At 38.9% G+C, this 22,477-nt stretch overlaps 2 protein-coding genes across 5 annotated transcripts; both read left to right on the top strand.

Annotated features, from left to right (window-relative positions):
• The first annotated feature begins 89 nt into the window (after positions 1 to 89).
• Positions 90 to 11,805, top strand: LOC124878084 (kinesin-like protein KIF27). Its single transcript, XM_047381859.1, has 15 exons — positions 90 to 606; positions 1,768 to 1,962; positions 3,444 to 4,447; positions 4,593 to 4,736; positions 4,814 to 4,987; positions 5,089 to 5,297; positions 6,751 to 6,869; positions 7,017 to 7,136; positions 7,305 to 7,504; positions 8,002 to 8,064; positions 8,158 to 8,328; positions 8,428 to 8,619; positions 8,739 to 8,966; positions 10,306 to 10,504; positions 10,601 to 11,805. Exons 1-15 carry the CDS (start codon positions 306 to 308, stop codon positions 11,164 to 11,166), a joined length of 3,885 nt encoding a protein of 1,294 aa, XP_047237815.1. The 5' UTR covers positions 90 to 305; the 3' UTR covers positions 11,167 to 11,805.
• Positions 11,806 to 12,902: 1,097 nt separating this feature from the next.
• On the top strand, positions 12,903 to 22,464 carry gkap1 (G kinase anchoring protein 1). 4 transcript variants are annotated; one of them, XM_047380214.1, is made up of 12 exons: positions 12,903 to 13,066; positions 13,350 to 13,625; positions 16,125 to 16,277; positions 16,555 to 16,632; positions 17,976 to 18,114; positions 18,303 to 18,325; positions 19,056 to 19,217; positions 19,330 to 19,416; positions 21,483 to 21,546; positions 21,627 to 21,697; positions 21,783 to 21,860; positions 22,005 to 22,464. In XM_047380214.1, exons 2-12 carry the CDS (start codon positions 13,365 to 13,367, stop codon positions 22,044 to 22,046), a joined length of 1,158 nt encoding a protein of 385 aa, XP_047236170.1. In that variant the 5' UTR covers positions 12,903 to 13,066; positions 13,350 to 13,364; the 3' UTR covers positions 22,047 to 22,464. The 4 variants fall into 4 exon arrangements, with proteins under 4 accessions (XP_047236170.1, XP_047236171.1, XP_047236173.1 ...); XM_047380215.1 differs by having other exon boundaries at positions 12,906 to 13,066; positions 17,979 to 18,114; XM_047380217.1 differs by lacking the exon at positions 16,555 to 16,632 and having other exon boundaries at positions 12,906 to 13,066; positions 17,979 to 18,114.
• Positions 22,465 to 22,477: the final 13 nt, after the last annotated feature.

Raw genomic sequence — 22,477 nt, 5'->3', positions numbered from 1 at the left:
ACTCAGTAGATGGCGCTGTTGCCCTCCCGGCAGCTATCCCGTACCTTCTTGTACACCACTTCCTGCTTTTGGCTGCTACGTAACGGCGGCGTCGGTCGCCCGGGCAACCCAAATCGACAACAAACTTAAAGAGGATAAGTTATCAGAAAATTCACAAGTAACGACCACGAGAGTTTAAACACATGCTGTATTTAATGGTTTATTTTCAAGTAGCAGTGAATTGGCTACAAACTCTTTCAAAAACAGAGTTCTGACACATCGCAGAGGTTAGATGTAAGTCAAAAAAAGGGAAACTTTTCGGCCTTATGAGTGAGGTCTGTGTCCGGGTGGCGGTCCGTATCCGTCCCCTGCTCCGCAGAGAGCTCCTCCACCACCACAAAGTCTGTGTCCGGGTGGTGCCGCCGGGCTCCGCGCAGGTGATGCTCGGCTCGGACCGCCTCTTCTCTTTCGACCACGCGTTCGGACCGACTGCCAGCCAGGATGAGGTGTACGAGTCCTGCGTCCAGCCCCTGGTGGAGTCCCTGCTCGACGGATACAACGCCACCGTGTTTTCTTACGGACAAACGGGGTCTGGCAAGACGTACACACTGGGAGGCGGAAGCCAGGGTAAGTTGGCGAAGCTGGTTTTAGTTTATAAAAAGGATGCCAATGGGAAAGGTCGTGGAACAGATTCAATTCAATCCAATCCTTTATTAATATCAAGGGAAATAAATATTTTAAAAGGCAGTTTTGTTGTAGAAAGACTATCTGTTCAGGGTTCATCGACGTTCACCTCAGTAAATCGACTTTTATCATCGACAAGTCGATTTATTTCAATTCATTGAGTGAAACGCAAGTATAGATTTATTGCATACATAGTCATCTATTTCAGGTATTTATTTATGTTAGTGTTGATGATTATGTCTTACAGCTATGCCCCCCCTGAAAGAAAATCATTTATGAAAAAGACTTAGCTAAGACCAATAAAATAGAGTTCTAATACAGAAATGTTATGTTGTGACCTAGACACTCATAGGGAAGACTGCAGACTTAACAGAAGTCCGACAGTTATTGATACCTTTCACTAGGTGGGAAACCCTCAAAAGATCATTGCCTAAGAACCTGCCAATTTACCGAAGTACTGTATTCAAACATTTTAATGGAAAGTTTAGTGGAAGAAAAAAGGGTAGATAGAAAAAGGTGCTCAAGCAACAAGTATAACCACACCATTTAGAGGACTGTGAAAGAAAGCCTCAAGAATTTGGGAAAGTTCTTAAGGCGTGAAGTATGGTTGGATTCAGAGCTTTAAGAGCCACCACATGTTGATGTCTCTGATGCAGGAAACTTAAATGGGTCAATGACTCCCCTAACCTAAAGGAAGATGAGGGCATCAGGTTTTAAAGAAACCTAGGCCTCCTTAGCATCTTTGCAGAGCCACTTGCTGTTCACCTCCATGCCACATTGCACTGATACAGTAATTCATGTAAAAGAAGCCCAGAGAAACTCAATTTTAGGTATTTATTAGCTTTATGCCATAATCATCAAGATTCAAAGTAACAAAATATTTGAAATATATCACTGTGCAATGAATCTGAACACGAGTTTTACTTTTTGAACTGAAATAAATCAACATTTTGATGATCTTTCAATATCTAGAGATGTACCTGCATTTTTTATTGTCAACACTTAAACCATAAATTCAAATTAAAAGCTGTGCCACTTATTTCTGATGCATTCTGGCAAGATGTACTTACGAAATGTTTGTTTACATTTCAAAACTGCTCACAGATGAAGGAGGAATTATTGAGCGTGTAGCCCAGCATGTGTTTTTGTTGCTGGCGACGCAGAAGAACAATGAAAGTGTGGAAGCCATGGTGCGGGTCTCATACATGGAGCTGTACAGAGAGGAACTACGCGACTTGTTGGACATGAACACCAATTATAAAGAGCTTCACATCAGAGATGATGAAAAGGGGAACACAGGTAATAATTTTCACTTTCAAATGTGGCAAGCATAACACAGGCAAACACAGACATGGTAACAAGAGATCGCAGCCTAAATTGACATTATTAAAGAAGTCTAAACTTTCCCAGGTTTTAAGATTACTGAAATCTAACAGAGAGTATACAAAGCACACTAAAGATTTCCACACTGTGATTATAAAAACAGGATCTCTTTTGCAGTTCCTGGTGTGGAGCAAACTGGTGTAAGTTAACAGAATTTCAAGGAGGAAAGATATCAGCAGTGGAGTTGCTGGCAGCACAGAGTAGGAATTGTTGCCGGCCATCAATTTAGGAAGGGTTAGAGGCCGTGCCAAAGAATTTGAACTCGGACATTGTACCGTAGGAAAGAAGAATCTTTGAATTTGGGAAAATATTTAAAGCAGCTGCCAATTTTCCCAGTAAATATATGCCTGTTTTGTGACCTGGTAATGCACAAGGGAATTCCACAAAACACAAGAGCTACATCCCAGACTTCACATGCATCACCTTGGATGCTGGATGTTCAAGTTAATGACTGGACAATTAGAAAATAAATGGACAAGTATGTTTTTGAGGAGGGCTGGCAAGAGAAAGACCCTTTTCCTAAAAAGAATGTGACATCACGACTTAGGTTTTCAAAATTGCATGTAAATGAACCAAAAGGCTTCTGGAGCAAAGTCTTTGGTCGATGGACTAAGCACAAGCACTTTATACCAACTGTCAAGCATGGTGGTGGAGGGTAATGATTTGGGCTTGACCTGCAGTTACAGGTTCCCAGCACCTTCCAGTCACAGAGTTGACCATTAACTCTATTGTAGACTAAAGTATTTCAGAGTGAAATGTGAGGCCATCTGTCTGACAACTGAAGCTTGACCTAAACCGGGTCATGAAGCAGGACTATGGTCCCAAACACGCCAACAGAGGACCCTATGCGAGATGTGCAGTCATCCAATGAACTGAAGCATTGTTTAAAACAAGAGTGGTCCAAGAGTCCTCACCAAACATGTGAGAGACTAATAAAGCCGTCTAAAAAACATCACAAAGTTGTCAACACTAAAGGCTGTTTTACAAGCTCCTGTCATGGGGTATACTTGGTTTTTTGGCATCATCTTTGAATATTATTAGCGTTCTTGTTCTGAAATCACATTTATTTAATTGTTTTAATTAAAACTCTTGTTGTTTAACCATGTGTCTTGTGTCTGAGCGATTTTATGTTGTGTTGGCTGCACATCGTCCTCTCCCTCCACCTCCAAAAAAGCATCCATTGATTGACTTGTTCCATGTTTTTGGATGCTGAAATCTAAATAATTATCATGCTCCGGTGCTTGCTTTGTTTTAACCATGGCTGCAGAATACAAAGGATTTGTAAGCCTTGGTGCTTTGTGTCATTAACACCCTTGTCTTATCACCTCCAGTTCTCAGTTTGTGCAGCTCTTACTGGTTAAAGCCACCTTATTGTGTTTGTCTGTGTGTGTTTTTAGTTGTGGTTGGTGCCCGAGAGATGGTTGTCACCTCAGCCGAAGAGCTGCTCAGTGTTGTTGAGATGGGAAACGCCCTTCGTCACACTGGCGCAACAGGAATGAACGAGCACTCCAGTCGCTCTCACGTGATCCTCACCCTTCAGGTCAACATCTGTTCTCAAAGCAACAACAACCCATCTTTAAAGTCAGTGCGGTCGTCCAAACTCTGCCTGGTGGACCTGGCAGGCTCAGAACGTGCTGGCAAAACTGAAAACACTGGAGCACAATTCAAGGAGTCTGCACTCATCAACACAGGCCTGCTTGCACTCGGTAATGTTATCCGCGCCCTCTCCGACCGTCGGCGATGTCGACGTGGCAACAGCTGCAGCGGTGCACATGTACCATACCGTGATGCCAAGATCACTCGTCTCCTCCGGGACTCGCTGGGAGGCAACGCCCACACGGTGGTGGTGGCATGCGTGAGCCCGTCCCACCACTTTGTTGCTGAGACTCTGAATGTACTTCAGTTTGCATCCAAGGCCCGTCACATTCGCAACTGTCCAGGACCGGCACCCCCTCTAACAGATATTAAATCAGACCCTAACACCTGGCAATCCGGTGAGGCTCGACTCAGGGAGCTGGAGTACGAAGTTGAGACACTGAGAGAGCTTCTGAAAGAGAAGGAGAAAGACATGGAAAGGGAGAAAACAGGAAGTTCAGGTGGAGATGAGGATGGCTTCAAACTGCCCAGTCAGATGAATGTATCCAAACTGGATAAGAGGTTGAACCAAGGCAAAGCTGGCCAGTATCTCCTTTTGGCAAAGGAAGCTGCAACCTTGCTTGCAAATCTCTCCGAAGCATCTCCAAGTGATTTGTTCAGGCAGAATATGCAAGACTGGCAGGAGAGACTGGCAGCTGTCAGTCAGTCACATCAGACAGACAATATAGACTGTTCAGAGGGGGCTGGAGACCAACCTCCACATATAGCCTCCTTAAAACTGAGAGGAGATCTCAGCAAGTGTCAGGTAAAAACAAAAAGCTTAAATATTTTATTAATAGTCCTCTCTGTAAAGTAGTAACAGAAAACAGTGCACTTGATAAAAAAAGTCACTTGACAAAACAAACAAATCAGACTATTTCAATGGTTTCTTGTTTTTTCTCTCATCTTAGGAAGCTCTTAAAGAAAAGGAACATCATTTAGAGCAAAAAGATGAAGAACTGAGACGGATTCAAAAAGAAATTGAGAAACTGCTTGAAGAAAGAAGAACCCTACTATTAGCTTTAGAGGAAGAGAATGAACGTTCTCGAATACAGGTGAGAAGAATGACCAGAAAGTTAAATGGCCTGTCTTCAAGGTTTTCTTTTATTTACATTTTTGTGTGAATTTTCAGACAGAACAACTGGTGAACAAGCAGATTCTGATTGATCGCCTTCGCAGCAACCTCATGGCTGTTCCTGGGATGACTCCAGGGGCATCTGGAGAAGCAAGTCCTTCTGGGAACTCATGCACGAGACCCCACAGTGTCCCTCTGATTAGACACAGCTCTCTACACCATACCAGGAAGGTAGAGGGTTTAATCTTAAATTTGATGTGGGTGTGCTTGATTTTTATCTGTTGTATGCACTGTGTCTATATCTGTGTTTGTTTTATTTTGTGTGTTTGTAGATTCATTCCAGTCCTCCCGCCTGTTCGCTGGAGAGGGTGATGGCAGCTTTTAGGATGCGTGGTCATCTCCTGCTGGCTGAGATTGAGGAAAAAGATGAAGTCTACTGTCCATTCATTACACAACAGGCAGAAAGCGAAGAAAGGAGTCGAAATAATTATGAAGAGGAGGAGATGGAAATGGAGGGATCTATGTGCAGAAAGAAATTTAGGTGAGAGCTTTTACTAAAAATATTTTTATACAGTTTAGTAAAGAAGGATCAATAAATATTTATAGTTAGAGGTTAGTTTGGGTAAGAAAAAAAAGGGGATTGTTGTTGGGAGTAGAGGTGCTAAATATATCGAATTAGTTGCCATCGAGATATCAGTGAGTACAAACAATGCGATCACAACGAGTCACTGCTTGGATGCAATATTTTGTGGATTATAAAAATTTCTGGTGCCATAGATTGAAACTCTGCTTTTCAATAATGTATTTGGCCACTTCAACAAATGTTTACTGTCTCATAAGCCCATAACTGATACATGGGACCAAGATCATGAAGCTCAGGGAAAAAGGTGGGGAAGTTGTGATGGTGGAATATTATTATATTATATATTATATTATATTCTTATATGGTGTGTATTTGAAATTATTTTGCCTTTATCAAACATCTGATCAAGAAATGTGGACAAAGAAGAGTTATGGAAATAAGTTGTCTTTAAAAAAGTTCAAATCTCTCAAATAATACATTTATGAGCAGTAATGCTTTGAAAGCATATTCCCATTTATTTTTGTCCTGAATCCCATTCAGTCAACTCTTATTAAATATGACACAGTAAAATGAAGAAAATGATTTTAAATCGAAGCGGGGACAAAACATCCCCCTGACAACTACAGGTTGATGCACGGTTGCTATGAAAACATCCTGCAGCCAACTACACCATTTTGTACCCGAAACAAAGTAATGAAATGAAGAAGCACAATCACGAGCGCCTCGATATAAAATACATTCAGTACGACTGATCCCGTGTGAACATGGATGAGGTATTTCTTCAAGCCTCAGAGTAATATTCCATCCTCTTGCACTAATGGCCACCAACTTCTATACAAGTGGCTGTCTTCTAGGCTGACTTTGCTGTTTGCCCTCTGCTGCATTTGAAAGGGCAGGTTAGGCAGATAAATAATCAAACTAAAAAAGAAAACCCAGCTAGAGTAGCTAAACCTCCATGTTTAAGTTTTTCCTCTTACTCGTTGTGATGCTTTTCACCACTTTGAGAAAAAAGGTGCAGTTTGTCGCAGCCTTTCTGCAAGGATGACTCCTAAAGTCTTCTCCATTCATAGACAAAAATATGTATTTAAAACACAAACAAACAATAAAAGGACTGTAGATTAAAGAAGCCATTTAACTATTTGAACTAAGCCTGAGGGAAATGACTGTTGGTGCTGTCACCCATCTTCCATCCCTGAGCAACGTTTACCCCAGTTTATAGCGCCCTCCCCACCTGTGGACGGTGTAGTCTTGTTACCAAATAAAACCAAAATACAGAACAAGCAATGTAAAAGTTAAGGGATATGTAGGCTCTTACAACACCTAATACTTTACACTTTGGATCAGAGGTTTTTTTTCCTTCATAGCATTGCATTCATTGAGATTTCTAAAAAATATTATTATGTTACTGTAGGCATTCCTTAAATCGAACATGGACAAGCTGGGAAAAGAAACTACTACTAAAACCCAAAAGCACTGGACTGGAACTGGATAACGGGAAGACAGCAGAGCAGGAGTCTGATCAGATCGCAGGTATCATCTTAATGCTCTTTATTTTCGTTCTTTCATTTTATGCACATTTTTAAGTTTAAGGCATCCTTTCATCTCTGAAGCATCTTCTTATCCTATCCTATTGACATAAACTGTACCAGGAAGTTGTTTCCTTTTCCAAATTTTCAGACACAAAAGAAAACCTAATGAAGAAGGTAAGACGATGCAGCAATGCTGAAAGAAGAATCCATGAACTGACAGTCAACATGCTCATGAAGGAGGACCTCATCAAAGAACTTGACAAAACCGGTGTGTTTACATAGTTTTATATTTTTGGAATAAAGCCTTCTCAGGCTTCAAGAATAACAATGACTCAGAATCTCATTAAATTGAGCTTGTTTAAATAGTTTTGCAAGTTTAAGATTTTTTTACAACATGATATATCTGCAGTGTGACATAATTGTTACTTTCCATTAGAAAGGGAAACAAAAGTAGTGGACAGAGATGATACAGGAGAAGGGAAAATGTTGGAAAGACTGTCCATGCAGAGCCAGCAGATTCGAGCAGAGGTGTACCACAGCCTTCAGAACATGAGACAGGCGCGAGCAAAGCTTCAGAGGAGCCTCAGGGAGTTGGACGATACAGCTGATAGCAACAGAAAACTCTATCAAGATAAGGTCAGTTAGACCAAGTCTCAGAAAGACAACATGTTGACTGAATAAGGCAAAGAACTCCATATCTGTTTAATATGTCCACTCTGTTGACCCAAATGTAACATTTTAATTTGGCAAAATTCCTTAAAAAAATAAAGTTTATATGTATTTCTAAGACAATCACTTCAGAACAGTAATTATATCCGATAAATAATATTAACTTCACGCATGCAATTTACAGTATCTTTCCTGTTCAGGAGAAAATGTTTCATTTGAATTAACTTGAAAGAAGTTTTTTTATCTGTATTTTTCAGTGATTATTCTTCACAGACATTTAACTGCTGTATTGTGGAAGTTTGAATGTAAATTGTGTTTTTTTAGTTTTTTGATTTACCAACCAAAGAGCTCAGTTGCTCATAATTTAAAATACAAAACCACCTTATTTTTACAGCCCACATTCAGCATGGTGCAATTATCAACTTTTTTTTCTCTAATCAAGTGTTTTGTGTTCTTGTGTACAGGAACAACCTTTGGAGAGTTCAGCTGTCCCTAAAGGCTGTCACCAGGAAGCGCCAGGCAGTACGGTAGAGTAAATAATTAAAGTAAAGTTTATATTAAAGTCCGTCTTCTTCTTTTGTCATCTCTCCCTCATTTTGCTGTGTTTTCCCTCACGGTAGCTGCACGACAGCAGTTGGCTTGAAGAAGAGGAGGAACGGGTCATTCAGAAGAGGGCACAGCTGCAGGAGCTGGAAGAAGAGCTGAAGAGAAAAGAGGAGGTGCTGCATCACAGAGAGGCCTGTTTGCAACAGAAAAACAAACTCGAGATCAAGATGCTGCAGTCCAGTCAGGTCAACGTCTATTTTGAGCAGAATCCATTTTTAGATGTGCAGTTTCAAAGTTGAAACCGGTTTAGTTATAAAAAAATGTATACGTTTCCTAACTTTCAGGCTTTGAGTCGAGACCTGCTGCATGTGTCCGTTCAGTTGGAGTTTGTTGAAGAGCAGCTGCAGAGCCAGAACAGTGTGAGAAAAACCAGAGGAGTTACAATCGGGGGGCTGGAGAAAGAGAGGGACACGCTGAAGATGAGAAGAGACACTCTGGAAGCCCAGCTGAGGGACAACAGGGTGCTCACTGTGGAGGTAAGACATTACAATTTTTTTTGTGTGTAACTTGTGTATGATATTTCTGCCCATGTTGGGATTTTACCCTATGCTCTCTACATTATTCTTCATTAGTTTGATTTATGTTTGTCGTGTAGGAGGAGCATTCCCTTCTCCAGCTGGAGGAAGCTATTGAGGCTCTAGATACAACTCTTGAGTTTAAAAACCACTCCATCCAGGACCAGCAAAAGCACTTGTTAGTTAGAAACTCACCTCTGCATGAGTCAAAAGACACAGAGCCTGCTGAACACGCTGACATTACCAGGAAGCTGAAGAAGCTCTCATTACCTGAGGCCATTGAGCAGCTGATCAAATATTTCAACAAGGCAAGAGGAAGTTTATTATCTTCACCAAATATTTCATTATCTTTTAATGTAAAAATGTTTAAGACATGGACTGGTAAAAGATACGTTATTTCAGTAATTTAAAATAAATGTGAAACTCATATATCACATGGATTTATTATACATAATGTGAGATATTGCATTATTGAAGAAGAGGATTCTGTTAATTTTGATTATTATGGCTTATAGCTAATGAAAACACCAATGCTGACTTGCCTGTTGTCCAGCAGACAGTCACTGACACCCTCCACAAGGAATTTATGTCACAAAAAGGTCATTGTTAACAAAGTCCACAATGTATCCATACAGATTAATGGAAAGTTGAGTGGAAGGAAAAGTTTGGTAGAAAAGTAGCAAAAAGTAGCAGAGATAACTGCAGCTTGGACAGGACTATGAGGAAAGGCCCATTAAAGAGTTTGGGAGAATTTCACAAGGTGTGGACTGCTGTTGGAATCAAAGCTTCAAGATCCACAACAAAGAGTCATGTCCTGGATTTAGACTATAGCTGCCTATGTTAAGGCACTCAGTGAGTGGCTTGAACAACTCTTCAGCTGTGTTGAAAAGTTGTTCGAAGGTGCAAAAAGTGATAACCATCATTCACCGTATTTCTTCCTTCAGTTTTAATGTGGGCAGAGTGAATATACTGCGTGCTGATGATGGCATTTAGCCTAATTCCGTTCACCTTCACCACATTAATACTGGAAAAAGATATACAGTACATAGAGTGCTGGTTACAAGGTACGGATGTCTGAACCACACACCCATCATTCTGGTGCTGTACAGCAGTCTACCAGGAAATTATAGAGCACTTCATGCTTCTCTCTGCTGACAAGCTTCGTGGAGTTGCTGATTCACGTACAAGTAGGACTGGCCCACAGCCCACACTGCAGAAAGTACCAACACCTGGTTTAATGATCGCGTTAACACTGTTCTGACTGGCCTGACCTGAACCCCAGAGAAATAATGGAATGATTTTAGGAGGAAGATGAGAGAAATCAGAACAGATGCACCTTTAATAGTTTTTTCACATCATAATAATACCATAAATTCTTTGCCCGAACTACAACACAGAACAAATGAATATAATTCATGTACAAATTTAGAACATATCTAAAAAAAAATGTAAGCCTTAGAATGGAAAAACACCTTAAATTCTTATTCTGAGTAGATTAAAGAAGTGTTATAACTTTTGAGGCCTGCACTGTTATTCTTTGTTCCTGCCTGTGTGCAGGCTGTGTTTCTTTGATGCCTCGAATTTATATTCATTTATTGCATTCTTTGTTTTGTTCTGCTATCTCCCCACTGTTGTCATTACCTGCAGGTTGTTTGTCTGCGAGAGGCGGAGCGCCGTTTACATTTGCAATGTGAAGAGCTGGAGCTTCATGCAGGAGAGCAGGAGGCAGCACTAAGGGAGATGGAGGCAGCTATGCAGCGTTTAACCCTCGACGCAGACCGCAGGCTCACCCAGCAACACAGGGACCATCAAAACATCATTCAGCTGCTACTAAAGAAACTTAAAGGTGAGAATCTTAAATACAAATACCTGTTGGTAATATTTTGTGTGAATTCTACTGTTTTATTTCTTCTGCCTTGTACATGGGTTTCTGTTTATTTAGAGGGGGTATCAGGAGAGGCACAACAACAAATACAAGATAGAATCCAGCATCTGGAGAAAGAGCTGTTTTTCTACAGAAGCTCCAGTCGCCAGCTGAAAAAGAAGCTCAAAGACGTTTTCAGTGACACTGACAATCAATCCCCCTGCACACAAGAGAGCAGACAGAGGCAGGACACTCACATACCTGTAGGTAGGAATAAACCAAAAACATACTGCGAGGAGGCAGGAAAAACGACACATATTTCAACCACATACACAAAAATATATACTGAGCAAACAGATGCAAAAGATCTCACACCATCACCTTCTGTCATCCAACTACTCCCGAAGACGAAAACCTCTGAAAACAGTAAGGTACTTTCACAGTCCAATGAAAGGAGTACAAGAGGTCAGCCTGTGCGGAGTTCAGAGATGACACCTGTCAGACTGTGTCGCAGAGAGCTGAGAGAGATTCCTGCAGCTGACCTGCAGCTCTATGGTTCTGCCACTAGGAGGCACCAGTCTGCCGTTAATTCAAGCTATGAGTCAATGATGGAGGACTCCATAGAAGTGCCCAGAAACACGTGATTACTTTCTTTATTTTCTGTCTGCAAGTGTCTGTAGCAGATTTCAAGTGGATGATATTAAGGGTTCTGTTGTGTAGATAAGTGATTAAAAAAAAACACTGAATACATTGTTCCATTTTTGAAAGATCACAAAACATTTCAAATGAAAAGAATGAATTGAGCATCTAAAAAAATAAGAACTGTCTGCAAAGAGAATGTACTTACTGTGTTTCGGTTGATTTTATATAAAGGTAAAAAGTTTTTTTTTTATTATTATTTGTTAACGATACATTTTTAAATATTGCAAATAATCAAATATTGTACAGCACCACTCTTTCTATTATTTGTTCCTTTGGGATGCATAACTATAAGCTCTTGTCCAGGGCAGGACTTACATGTGAAATATTTATGTATGATTTCCTAAATGTGTTAAATTAGGTTAACGATGCAAAAGTAAGCACTTTTCTGATTTTGCTTCTCATATATACTATATCATATATTGTATTATTATCTTTATATCATTGCTAATCTCAGTTTCCATTGTTACTATACACTGTTTGTTTTCACCTGTTCACTACATGATTATCTCTTCTTTATATGCAGGTCTAAAATAAACATGTATTTATGTTTTTTTTTACTAACTTATTAAAGTCAGTGAGAATCAAAATGGACTGTTTTGACTTCTATGTGACCTCATCCCATTCCTCCCACCATGAATAACAGAGGTTTCGTTTTGGGAGACGTTATGTAACATTCAGTTTCCATTAAAAACTAATATTCAGTCAGAATAGATGCACTTCATTTTCAAAGTCTGTAAAAATGTGAAATAAATGTGAATGTTTTATCTTTTCCCTGTGGGGACCCAGTGGTTGTGGACAAAGCGGAAACAGTTGGTAGTCAGCCTAGGGTTTAGGGGCCCCAAATCATCCACAAGTCAAAGACCTCACTAACATTTTTTATAAATTGTCCGTTCTTGTTTGCACTTTGAGCATTAAATGAATGTTCAATCAGATAACTATCAATAATAAGTTTCATTTTACTGCATGATAGAAAGTGAGTCAGTCACCTTACAGTATTAATTAACATTTGGCATAAAGGGTTTTAGAGTGTGAGAGCTGTAAATGAATTGTGGATATACTGTAGGTTAAAATCGTCTGTCTTGCTCATTTGGTCTGGGACTTGTGTTCAGTGAACAGCAATTCAATATGAACTAAAAGGATGGAAGGAGAGGCCAAGTTCAAAGGTTATACTGGTCAAAAATTACAACTAACAATACCTCATATGTTTAAACCAAAGGTTTCACTATGCAATAAACATCCCCAGCACAGATACAAGTAGCAGACATTTAGAAACTGCAACTGTAAGATTAAATTATGACTGTTGACAGATCTATCAAACCATTAAAAACTTTCTTTGGTTGACACGTTTTACCAATTCTCAAAAATCTTTCCAGTTTAAATAAAAAAAAAACAAAAAAACAACCTAATGTCCGTTTAAATTTGAAACTCAAAAACATTGCTTTGTATAAAACCATAACAAGTCACATAATTTTCAATAAATACTAACTATGCGGATTTAACCTTAGCATGTTTTGTATTTATGTTGTGTCTCAATGTATTTTATTAGGATTTTATGTGACATACATGATGTACATAATTGTTACATTTTCTTACATAACCATAATATTTTGGTTAGAACAATTTATAATTTGCTTTTTGTTTCGTATTTTTATCTATAAGCTCCAAGGAGAAACACCAAGATACCAGCTGAGCAGCTTCGTGCTGTTTAGAGCAACCGGGCTTCCGTACCGAGTTAGACAATCGCTGGTAGCTCAACCAACTGCAGCTCAGTTCCCTCAAGAAACAGAAAGAAGTACTTTGAGCAAACATCTCTTGTCACCGCTGTCTCTACAACACAGCTCTGTGAGTCCAACACAAACAAAGGGGTAGCCCAAGTGTGTGAGGGTTTTTGTCGACTTTTTACACTTGTTAGTACGCTAACAAAAACCTGCTAGCTCGGTTGTGTCGCCGCTGCTTCCACCAACTGCAGAGTTAAAGAAAATGACAAATTTTCATTCACGTGTCTGTTTCTGTTGTAAATAAAGCTGTAGGCTGAGATTTTAAATGACAAATTAAACAGCCACCATGTAAGCAACTCCATTTTATATTAAGAGTTATTTTAATGAAACCATTTCTTGTGATTTAGTTTCCCCGTTACGTGATGGCATCCTCTGCAATGATCACTGTCCCGACCACCGCCTCCCGGTTCGCCCTGCTTCAGATTGACTCTGATTCGGACTCCGACACCTCCGATCCTGGGAAGACGAACAGCAAACCCGGCAGGGACTCCTCATCCGGGAAGCCCAGACAGGGGAAATCTGGACCAACAACAGGATCAGGGGGTAAAGGTGCTCAAGGTAGCGAGAAGAAGAAAGACAAGAAAAAGAAGAAGAAGGAGCAGCAGCAAAGTGAGGCGAATGAGGTGAGAGGCTCAGGATGCCCCCCATTTTTCCTGCTTATTAATCTGTTTTTAAGGTGGGCATCTGGCTGTTGTTTCATCTTTGTTTCATTTAACCGGAAATGAAACCGCACAGGAGCCACAGTCAAGTGCATTCAAGCCTGAAAACATGCTCCATACTCGGATTAGCTTAGAGCCAAAAATAAAGAGTTCCCACAGCAAATATATCTAAAATAAAGTTTATTCTGTTTTCTTATTTACTTGTATAGCACCAGTTAAATTATTATTACACATTTAAATCACAATTTAATCACTAGTAGAAATAATACCAAACACATACATTCATGGAAAATATTAATTAGGATATCCAATTAAACATCAAGTTGTTTCAAAAGAAAGGTTCACATATCAGTGTCTAATCTTCTTTGTTTATCTCTACAGATAAACAAAGTAAGCTTTACTGGTGGTTTAAGGTTCTTTTTCCTGAAATGCTGTTTTATGTTTATACAAAACATGTCTTCTGGTTCGGTGTCCAAATAATTACATTTGAATACTCATCTGTCCAAAGAACATTATTCTAGAAGTCCCAGTCTTTGTCTACTGTAGGTTCGCTTTTGCAAACTTTTGTCTGACCTTTATGTGTTTGTTAGAGAGCAAATGTTTCCTAGTTGAACACCTTACAACAAAGCTAAACTTGAGCAGTCTCTCTCTGATTGTAGCGGCATGGACTTTCATCTCATTAGTAGCGAGAGCCTGCTTGCAGGCCTTATGATGGTATTTTTTTCTGTCTACCTTTAAGGTGAAATTGTTTGGATTGCCAGACCTGAGCACGTTAGCAGTTATATTGACTGCCCTCTTGTCTGCTGTTTTCTACACAGTGGAATTGACTATTTCAAATTCTTGTGAGACTTCTTTAAATCCCTACCCCCACTCATTCACGGCTACAATATTATTTCTGTAAGCCTCACACAGCACTTTGTTTGAGGTTTAAACAGGGCAAACCTCCTTTAAAAATGATGAATAATAACGTTTTAATCATGTGCACCTGATATGATCATTTTAAGTGAGAATAAATGTGTCTGTCCTAATTTGTTCCTGACCAGAAAGTGTATTTTTTTATTTCATTTTAGAGAAAGTACATTTTGATTGATGGTTCTCAAATGCCATTCTCAAAAGTCGCACTTCTAGGTCAGATTAAAGGTCTGAAAAACAACTGATGAACCCCATTTTATCAGATTTCTATGCAGTATACAAGTGAAAGAACAGACACAGTATTCCTGCAGTTGTTTGTTTGAGCTGCTCTAATTTTTGACAATAAAGCAGATCCTAATCTCTGATTAAGAAATTAAGTGCCTTTCTTTAAACACTACAAATAAACCTAGAAACATTCCTGAAGAAATTGTGACTGTGCCTGCCACTTGGTGCATGCCGTGTAGCAGAAAGAAAGAGAATTTGATGGTCTGTTTGGGCCAATAGCGATCAGCTTTCACTTCAAACCACACATCAACTTACTTTCCACTGTAGTAATAGCATCGTCTTTCCTATTATTAACATAAAATGTTAACATATTATCAATAGCATGTTGGCTAATGCTACCATTACTAATTATCCAATATGGCATTGCTGATTATATAAAGGTAATAGCTTAAAATGCTGAGGTAAGCTAGAACTCCAGTATTAGCATGTTGACTTAGCATGTAAGCCAACTTGACCAAGTTATCTACAGTGATATAAGCAGGGTATATAATATCACCGGGTCCAAAAAAAAACATAGTTAGCTAAAATGCTAATATTTTCCTGTTTGCCAACATAAATGAAATGATCTTAAATGCAATAAGACAATTAAAGTTACAAACACCCAGAGAAACTTAGAATACTCACAACCTTATGTGAAAAATGCCACTGCCTGCCTTTCATGAGCTGCTCCACACAGGGTTCACTGGGCTTCAGAAAGCTGCTATAATGTTCCAACATCTCTTTATTTGCCCTCCTTTTTATGTAAGACTTGTTGATACTTTGGCTCTTAAAATGTTCTCTTTGCAGTTCTAAATAACCATGTGGGGACAAAACTTACAGAAAGAGTTTAACTTCTATGTCACAAAGACGCATTTAGCTTTTATTGAGAGAATACAAATGAGTCGCTTCTCAACAGGACACACTTCTCAGATAGACAGACAAGAATCTATGGCAACTATGCAGCATCTTTCGCTGCTCAGACTCACAATATACAGTGAAACTGATGGATGAAATAAGTGTGATTGCACACAGCTTCAGCACTTATGCACACACACAGTGACATGTGCTCCCCCATCATAATCAGGTGCCCGTGGTAAGGTGTCCAATGATGGCGCAGCGTAGCTGCAGTTGCACAGCTGTTACGGACCAATCTGTTTTTTTTGTTGTTGTTTGTACTTTGCTCAGCCCTTCTTAACGTATATTGTGAGTTTTGTTACCATTAACTGGGACTAATTACCTTTCAGTTTGTGAAACCTTTGGATACATTTTTATCTGCTTTTCTCTTAGCTGCGTAATCTGGCCTTCAAGAAGATTCCTCAAAAGTCCTGTGCCCCTCCGCCCTGTGTGACGCTGTCAGGAATAGCAAGTGAGCTCCTTAACCCAGGAGACCACAGCATACCTTCAGAGGGGTGGCAACAGTGGAAACAGAGAGATGAACAGGTTAGAGCAGATGACTTGATACCATCCTCCGATTGCTCTGCCCCTTTGGAATATTATTACTTCAAACTGATTTGAGTTGAACTTTTCAGAGGTCAGCAGCAGAGAAGCTTCTGCACTGAAAATCTTTGAGGGATATCCATTAATATGACAAATGAGAGCATTTATGAACTAAGGTGTGCTTATCCTTGATATTTACGTCACAAGCAGGTCTATCAGGGCTAAGGATTTGATTTTTCAAGTTATGATTTATCTAATTTTCTTTTCCTTGTCCTCACAGATAACCACAGAGCTGTATGAGGCAGATTTAGAAAAGGCCTTGATTCTAAGTAAACTGGAATATGAACAACAGAAACAGGTACACTGAGTACATACAATCACTAATAGACCCCAATGAATGCTAAAAACAGAGGTGTGGATTTCACAGTTTAACGATCTACAGAGATGTATTACTATTAGTAGGAGTTATAGGAGTACAGGAGACTGAATGGTGAAAAGTTAATATGAACACAGCAGATTATCCAGAGGCAATCTCTCGGTGTTTCTGAGTACTAACTCGATATAAAGACAAATTCACATGTCCTTGTTTTATTTTTCCGCTTTCCCCTTGAACTGTTGCACATTTTTTACATTAAACCTACAAACTTCAGTATATGTGTATTTTATATGATAGACCAGCACCAAGGCGCACAAAGATGGGAAGTAGAAGGAAAAGCGTGCGTACATTTCAAATGTCTATTTTACAAATAGAAATGTATTTTACTCTGACACCTGTAAAGAAACTCCCGCACAAGCGTTCAGATGTCAGCTGTTCAATGAAGGCCACAGAGGTTTCTTACAGAACGTTAGTGAACTCCAGACAGGTTAGGGATAATATTGTGGAGGAGTCTAGAATTAGGTTTTAAAACAATATCCTAAACTGTAAACATCTCACAGAGCACTGTTCATGACGTCCTCTGAGTATGGAGCAGCAGCAAACATGCAAAGACACAGACATTTACATAAAAGGACAGGCAATGAGAGCGTTCTTCAGAGAACCAGTCAAGGGTGCCGTAATAACTCTGGAGGAGCTGCATAGTTCCACAGCTCAGGTGGGAGAATCTGTCGATACGACAATTGTTAGTCTGACGCTCCACAGACCTGGCAGTAAGGCAAGAAGAAAGCCAGCATTGAGAAAAGGTCATATAAAGTCCTGATTGTAGTTTTCCACAAGCCATGTAGAGAACATGGATGTTTTAAGTTTTTTATTACTTAAATAAATAAAACCCATGTATCATTTTCCTTCCACTTCACATTTATGCACTAGTTTGTTTTTGTCCATTGCATAAAATCCTAAAACAAACTGAAGTTTGTAGTTGTAACATAGTAAAATGTTAAAAAGTCAAGGAGTACAAATACTTCTGTTCATACGGAAATCTAAGATAAATTCAGATAGGCAATCACTCTTAAAGTTGTCAAAGCAATGTGACATATGCCACCAATTATTTCTACATAAAAGTTGGATGCAGGAACCTGTTTTCCAGAGCCTCCTTGAGTCTTCAATTTAAAACACAGTGGAAATCATTTTGACGTGAAAGACTGGTTATTTACATTCAACTGAGTTAAAGTAATTGTTCTGTACAGTAATAAACACTACAGATTACTGGCCTGAACACCGTAACAACTGGAACATCTAAAGGTAAATAACGTGCTTTCTGCCAGCAGAGCAGCACAAACTCGGCTTCGCCAAAGTCACGAGGAGGAAAAGAGGGCGGTGGGAAGAAGGACAAGAAGAAAAGTCAGCAGGCAAAAGACAAAAAGACAGTTTCTCTGCAGGACTTCCAGGCTGAAGGCACCGCTGGTAGGAGAAACGGGTCAATCACTTGCAAAATCTTTTCATTTAGGGACTATCTGTGTTTAAGTCCTTATGTGTTAAACATGTAACAAACTTTTTGGGTGCAAAAGAAATAAATACTCATGATTAGGTTTTCTCAAACATTTTTATTAATGTTTTTACTAATGCCTGTTTTTTTTTTTGTTTTGTTTCAGAGCATTTAAATAGAAAACAAGAGGTGAGCAAGAGGATTGTTTCTTGCATTTACCCTAATAATTATCTGAGCATCACTTAGCATTGTTGACCCCTTAATTAATATAAAATCATAGCTTTTAATAAGAAATAGACCGTTTGGTTTTATGAAGTTCCTGCACAGTCTTTAGTTTGTTCCAGGCCTGTGTTTAAAATAGAAAAATGAAATAACAGCATGGAAAAGCATTTATTTACACACTAAGCCCTATGCCATTGTCTACAAGATCCATCCATCATCTGTGAACTTGTATGGGTGATAAAACAATCAAAAAAATCCCCCCGCAGTCTTTATGGTCAGCATCTTTATTTGCCATTGACAAAATAAATAACTTCTTTCTCAGCATGAATAAACAAAACAGAAGCTTCTAAGTCTTTGGACCATTATGTAATAAAGTGCCAATGACTTAAAATTATTGCATGAGTGCTTTAATCAACAACAGTTAACACACACATTTGATGGTGATTTAGATGGTTGGTAACTACAGCGTTGCTGCTGCAGCAAGCTGCCCATGTTTATTTAATGTGGTAAACCTAATAATACACATTCAGCCGACAGGTACGTATATGTATACACAGTGAGAGCAGTACGAGCCTCTATTTTGTATGTAGTCAATATTTTGCTCATATTTCTACTTAATTACCCACCTGATCTTTATTTGTATCAAAACTCCATGTATGATAAAGCTGAAATACCAATTTAAGCCTTTATTTTCTAGGAACCCAGAGGGACAAACGTAGCACCAGGAATCGGGCAGGAGGAACGTTTTTTTAACAAAGTGGAAGATGATGTGAGTCGAATTATCCAGAGGGAGAAAAGACTTGAACAGTATGTGAACAGCCCGGGACAAGAAGTCAACATATCCACAGAACATGAACCGGTGAGTACAGATGTGCAGAGAATACTCAGATGTAATAAAAGTATTTTGAGGTGTATGTCCTTTCACCAGATAAATACTACCTGAGTAAAATGTTGAATTCTTTCTAATGTAGGATCCCCGGGCAGAACAACTGAAATATGAGCTGGAGAAGAAGGACCAGGAGATTAAAAAGCTAAAGAAGACCATCTCAGAGTGGGAGGTCAGAGGTGGAAACAGCTGTGCTAAATGATGTAGAAAAGTTTATTTTCACATATTTTTGCGGCTGAGAGCACATACTGTACATGAAAGCAGACAGAACTGATAAAATCTTGGGTGATACGTCCAAATTAGGTTTTTGATTGTATTATACTGTAAATATTACTACTTATCTAACAAAATCCTAGAATAGCCAAATAAAAACGTGTAAAAAAATAAAAAACCTTGAATACAGAACTATAAAGAGCTACACAACATATTGGAGAGCAAATGTATATTTAATATCCATGCTGACAGTACTGGAGGATTTCCAGTAATATAACTAATTAAAACTGAAGAAACCGTCTTTTAAAACGTTTCGTAAACCGAAAATAAAAACATACAATTTTCTGGTGAGGAATAAATTAGGACATTCTCACATTTACTCCAACTAAAAATGGATACATTTACATCAGTATCACATCAGGTGTGCAGCTATAGAGCATTGTTAGTCAGCATTTTTAAGAAGGGTGCCCAGTTTAAACCGCGGCATTTAGTATGCTGTGCTCCTGACTGTTGAAGCGAGAATGAACACCATTGTGGGATCCTAAGAGCTGTCTGAGGCCTTTAGAAAGAAGACTGTTGCAGCTTAAGAGTCCGGTGAGGGATTTAGAAATATAAGATCAACTATTCCACAGTATGGAAAATAATAAAACACCTTCAGAAAGATGGGATGTTTTATGTAAACCAAATACAGCATTCTAGGTAAAGAACCTCATACCAGCTGTGAAGCATGGAGGTGGAAGTGTCATGGTTCGAGGATGTTTTGCTGCTGCAGGACTTGACCGTCTCATCATCATAGAATCCACCATGAATTTGTGTGTAGCAGACGGAGTCTGAAGAAAATGTGAGACCATTTGTTAAAAACATTAATGGCTGTATGTGCAAGAAACCCCTCAGACATTTCCCTGCTGAAAGGGAGGAGCTGGGGCAAACTTTCCTCAGACTGATGTCAGAGACTGGTAGGTAGTTACAAACAGCATCTTACTGAAGGCATTTCAGACAAAATTAATCCCAAACGTATTCGTAGGCCTGCTAGAATTAGATTTATAAACATTTTAATTCAACCACGGAGCTTGTTTCTGCAGAACACGAGACAGTATATTATAAATATTTGTGGAAAGTTGGAATTCTGGCCGGCCCACTACAAAACATTATTATTAGTTATGGCAAGAAGCAACAGGTCGATCAAACTAGAAGATTATTGTGAACCTAAATCTGCATGAGACTATAACTAATTCTGGGCTTAACTGTAGCTCTTCATGATTAGGGTGTCCTAACTTTTCCCTCAGAATATACATTTTTGTTGATACATAACAATTTTTCCTTTTGTGTGTCTGCCTCTAATTTAATCACTTTCCTTCCTAGAGATAAATAAAAAGCATTAGACATCATTATGTGAATATTTCTTTTGAAAGAACTGAATATTTAATGGCGTGTCCTAATTTTTTTCGACTGTTTAAACGGCTGCACAATATATTAAAATATATTATCTAAATCTCTTTTAACTTACTTTTGCAAAAGCAATATTTGTTAGAGTTTGAAGCATTATGACAGACTATAAGGAGAGAAAACAGGAAAATGTGGAAACGTTGCTGCTGATGTTGACATTGTATCAATCACAAGGTCTTCCAATGTTGTGCAGCCCTTAAACTTTATTTTTATAGCCCACCCGTCAAGCATTGTTTGTTTCTCATCAATTTTAATAGCCAGCTGTAGGAATATTGCAAATAATGGCTGCAAATCTATGAAACAACCAACGTCCATGACAGTGTGAAGGAAAGTCAAGGTTGATGGTAATAAATACACAAAAAACAGGAAAACTAAAACCAAAAAAACCTGGTTTTTTTTGGTTTCTATAACTCTATTGATGGAGGCTGGAGGTAATCTGAATCTGGACCAGTAAAGGGATCAGTTTTCAGATAGATGCGTTACCATTTTAACAACACCTCAGCACCATGCCTTTATTTCTGTCTCTGCTTTTCAAACCCGTCACAAACCTGATGTTCTTCTTAATTCTCAACTCTGCAGGTGAAATACAAAGAGGTGAAAGCAAGAAATGCTCAGCTTCTTAAGATGCTCCAACAGGGGGAGAGTGAGTTTATCAATGCGGTCATTTTCCACCTTCAGCTTTCACTTGTTTTGTTGTATAATGTGATCAATGTCTTTTTGTAGTGAAAGACAAAGCAGAAATACTTCTACAGGTAGAAGAAATGCTGCATATCAAAGAAGAACTGTCATCACAGGTGTGTCATACAGAGATTAATGTTGGTTTGTTGGACGGTCGTGCACTTCTGTGGACATAAATAATGTTTTTACACTTTTACTCAGGTAACAATATTACATGCTGCTCTCGAGCAAGAAAGATCAAAAGTTAAAGGGCTCCAATCAGAGCAACCAAAACATCAGGTGAGGGCACAAATAATCATGTTTTCAGTGACTTTTCTGTTTGATGCCTTGTGAACATAAAGAAGAGGAACAGAGGTCTGAGTTTAGGGGTGGTGCTCTAATAATACACACTAGAAAACCTAAATGTTTTTTTCTGATTTACAGGGAAACAAGAAAGGGAAGAAAGGCTCTGAGGTGGATCAATGAAGGTTCCTGAGGGGGGAAAAACCAAAATGTCTGGAGGGGAAAGAAATGAACAAATTATAAGACACTATTGATCATTAGATTCTCTTTTTTAATGTTTTTATTTTACCCTTTTGTTTGTTTTAGCTTGACTGTTTGTTCGCTTGCATGCCCCATTAAACAGAATATACTCCAGACATGGCATGCTGTATTAAACAACCAAGTAACATTTATTTACAGCTCTTAAAGTAAGTTGACTTTAAAGTCTGTTCAGAAACGGTTGCTCTGCAGAGCTGCGGCATCTCCAGTACTCCAAGAACTCTGTGCCTCCCTTTTCATGGGTTCTGATGCCAAATGGACAGATTGAAATGTATGTTCATGATTTTTTTTTTTTTTTTTTTTCCTTGCTCACTGCGAAGTAATTAAAATACTTTTTCAGTGATTTCTTTTGCCTT

Source organism: Girardinichthys multiradiatus, chromosome 12 (assembly GCF_021462225.1).
Source record: "Girardinichthys multiradiatus isolate DD_20200921_A chromosome 12, DD_fGirMul_XY1, whole genome shotgun sequence".
Taxonomy (NCBI): Eukaryota; Metazoa; Chordata; class Actinopteri; order Cyprinodontiformes; family Goodeidae; genus Girardinichthys; species Girardinichthys multiradiatus.
Note: the sequence above shows the minus strand (reverse complement) of the source record. Positions and strands in the feature narration are given on the sequence as shown.

What these genes read in the sequence shown, in the direction of transcription:
- LOC124878084 (XM_047381859.1), top strand. Translation starts at nt 306, where the DNA reads ATGAGTGAGGTCTGTGTCCGGGTGGCGGTCCGTATCCGTCCCCTGCTC. An exon ending in GAAAACTCTATCAAGATAAG is followed by an intron (nt 7,505 to 8,001) that starts GTCAGTTAGACC and finishes TCTTGTGTACAG; the next exon opens with GAACAACCTTTGGAGAGTTC. An exon ending in AGATGCTGCAGTCCAGTCAG is followed by an intron (nt 8,329 to 8,427) that starts GTCAACGTCTAT and finishes CCTAACTTTCAG; the next exon opens with GCTTTGAGTCGAGACCTGCT.
- gkap1 (XM_047380214.1), top strand. Translation starts at nt 13,365, where the DNA reads ATGGCATCCTCTGCAATGATCACTGTCCCGACCACCGCCTCCCGGTTC. An exon ending in GGAAACAGAGAGATGAACAG is followed by an intron (nt 16,278 to 16,554) that starts GTTAGAGCAGAT and finishes TTGTCCTCACAG; the next exon opens with ATAACCACAGAGCTGTATGA. An exon ending in AGACCATCTCAGAGTGGGAG is followed by an intron (nt 19,417 to 21,482) that starts GTCAGAGGTGGA and finishes TCAACTCTGCAG; the next exon opens with GTGAAATACAAAGAGGTGAA.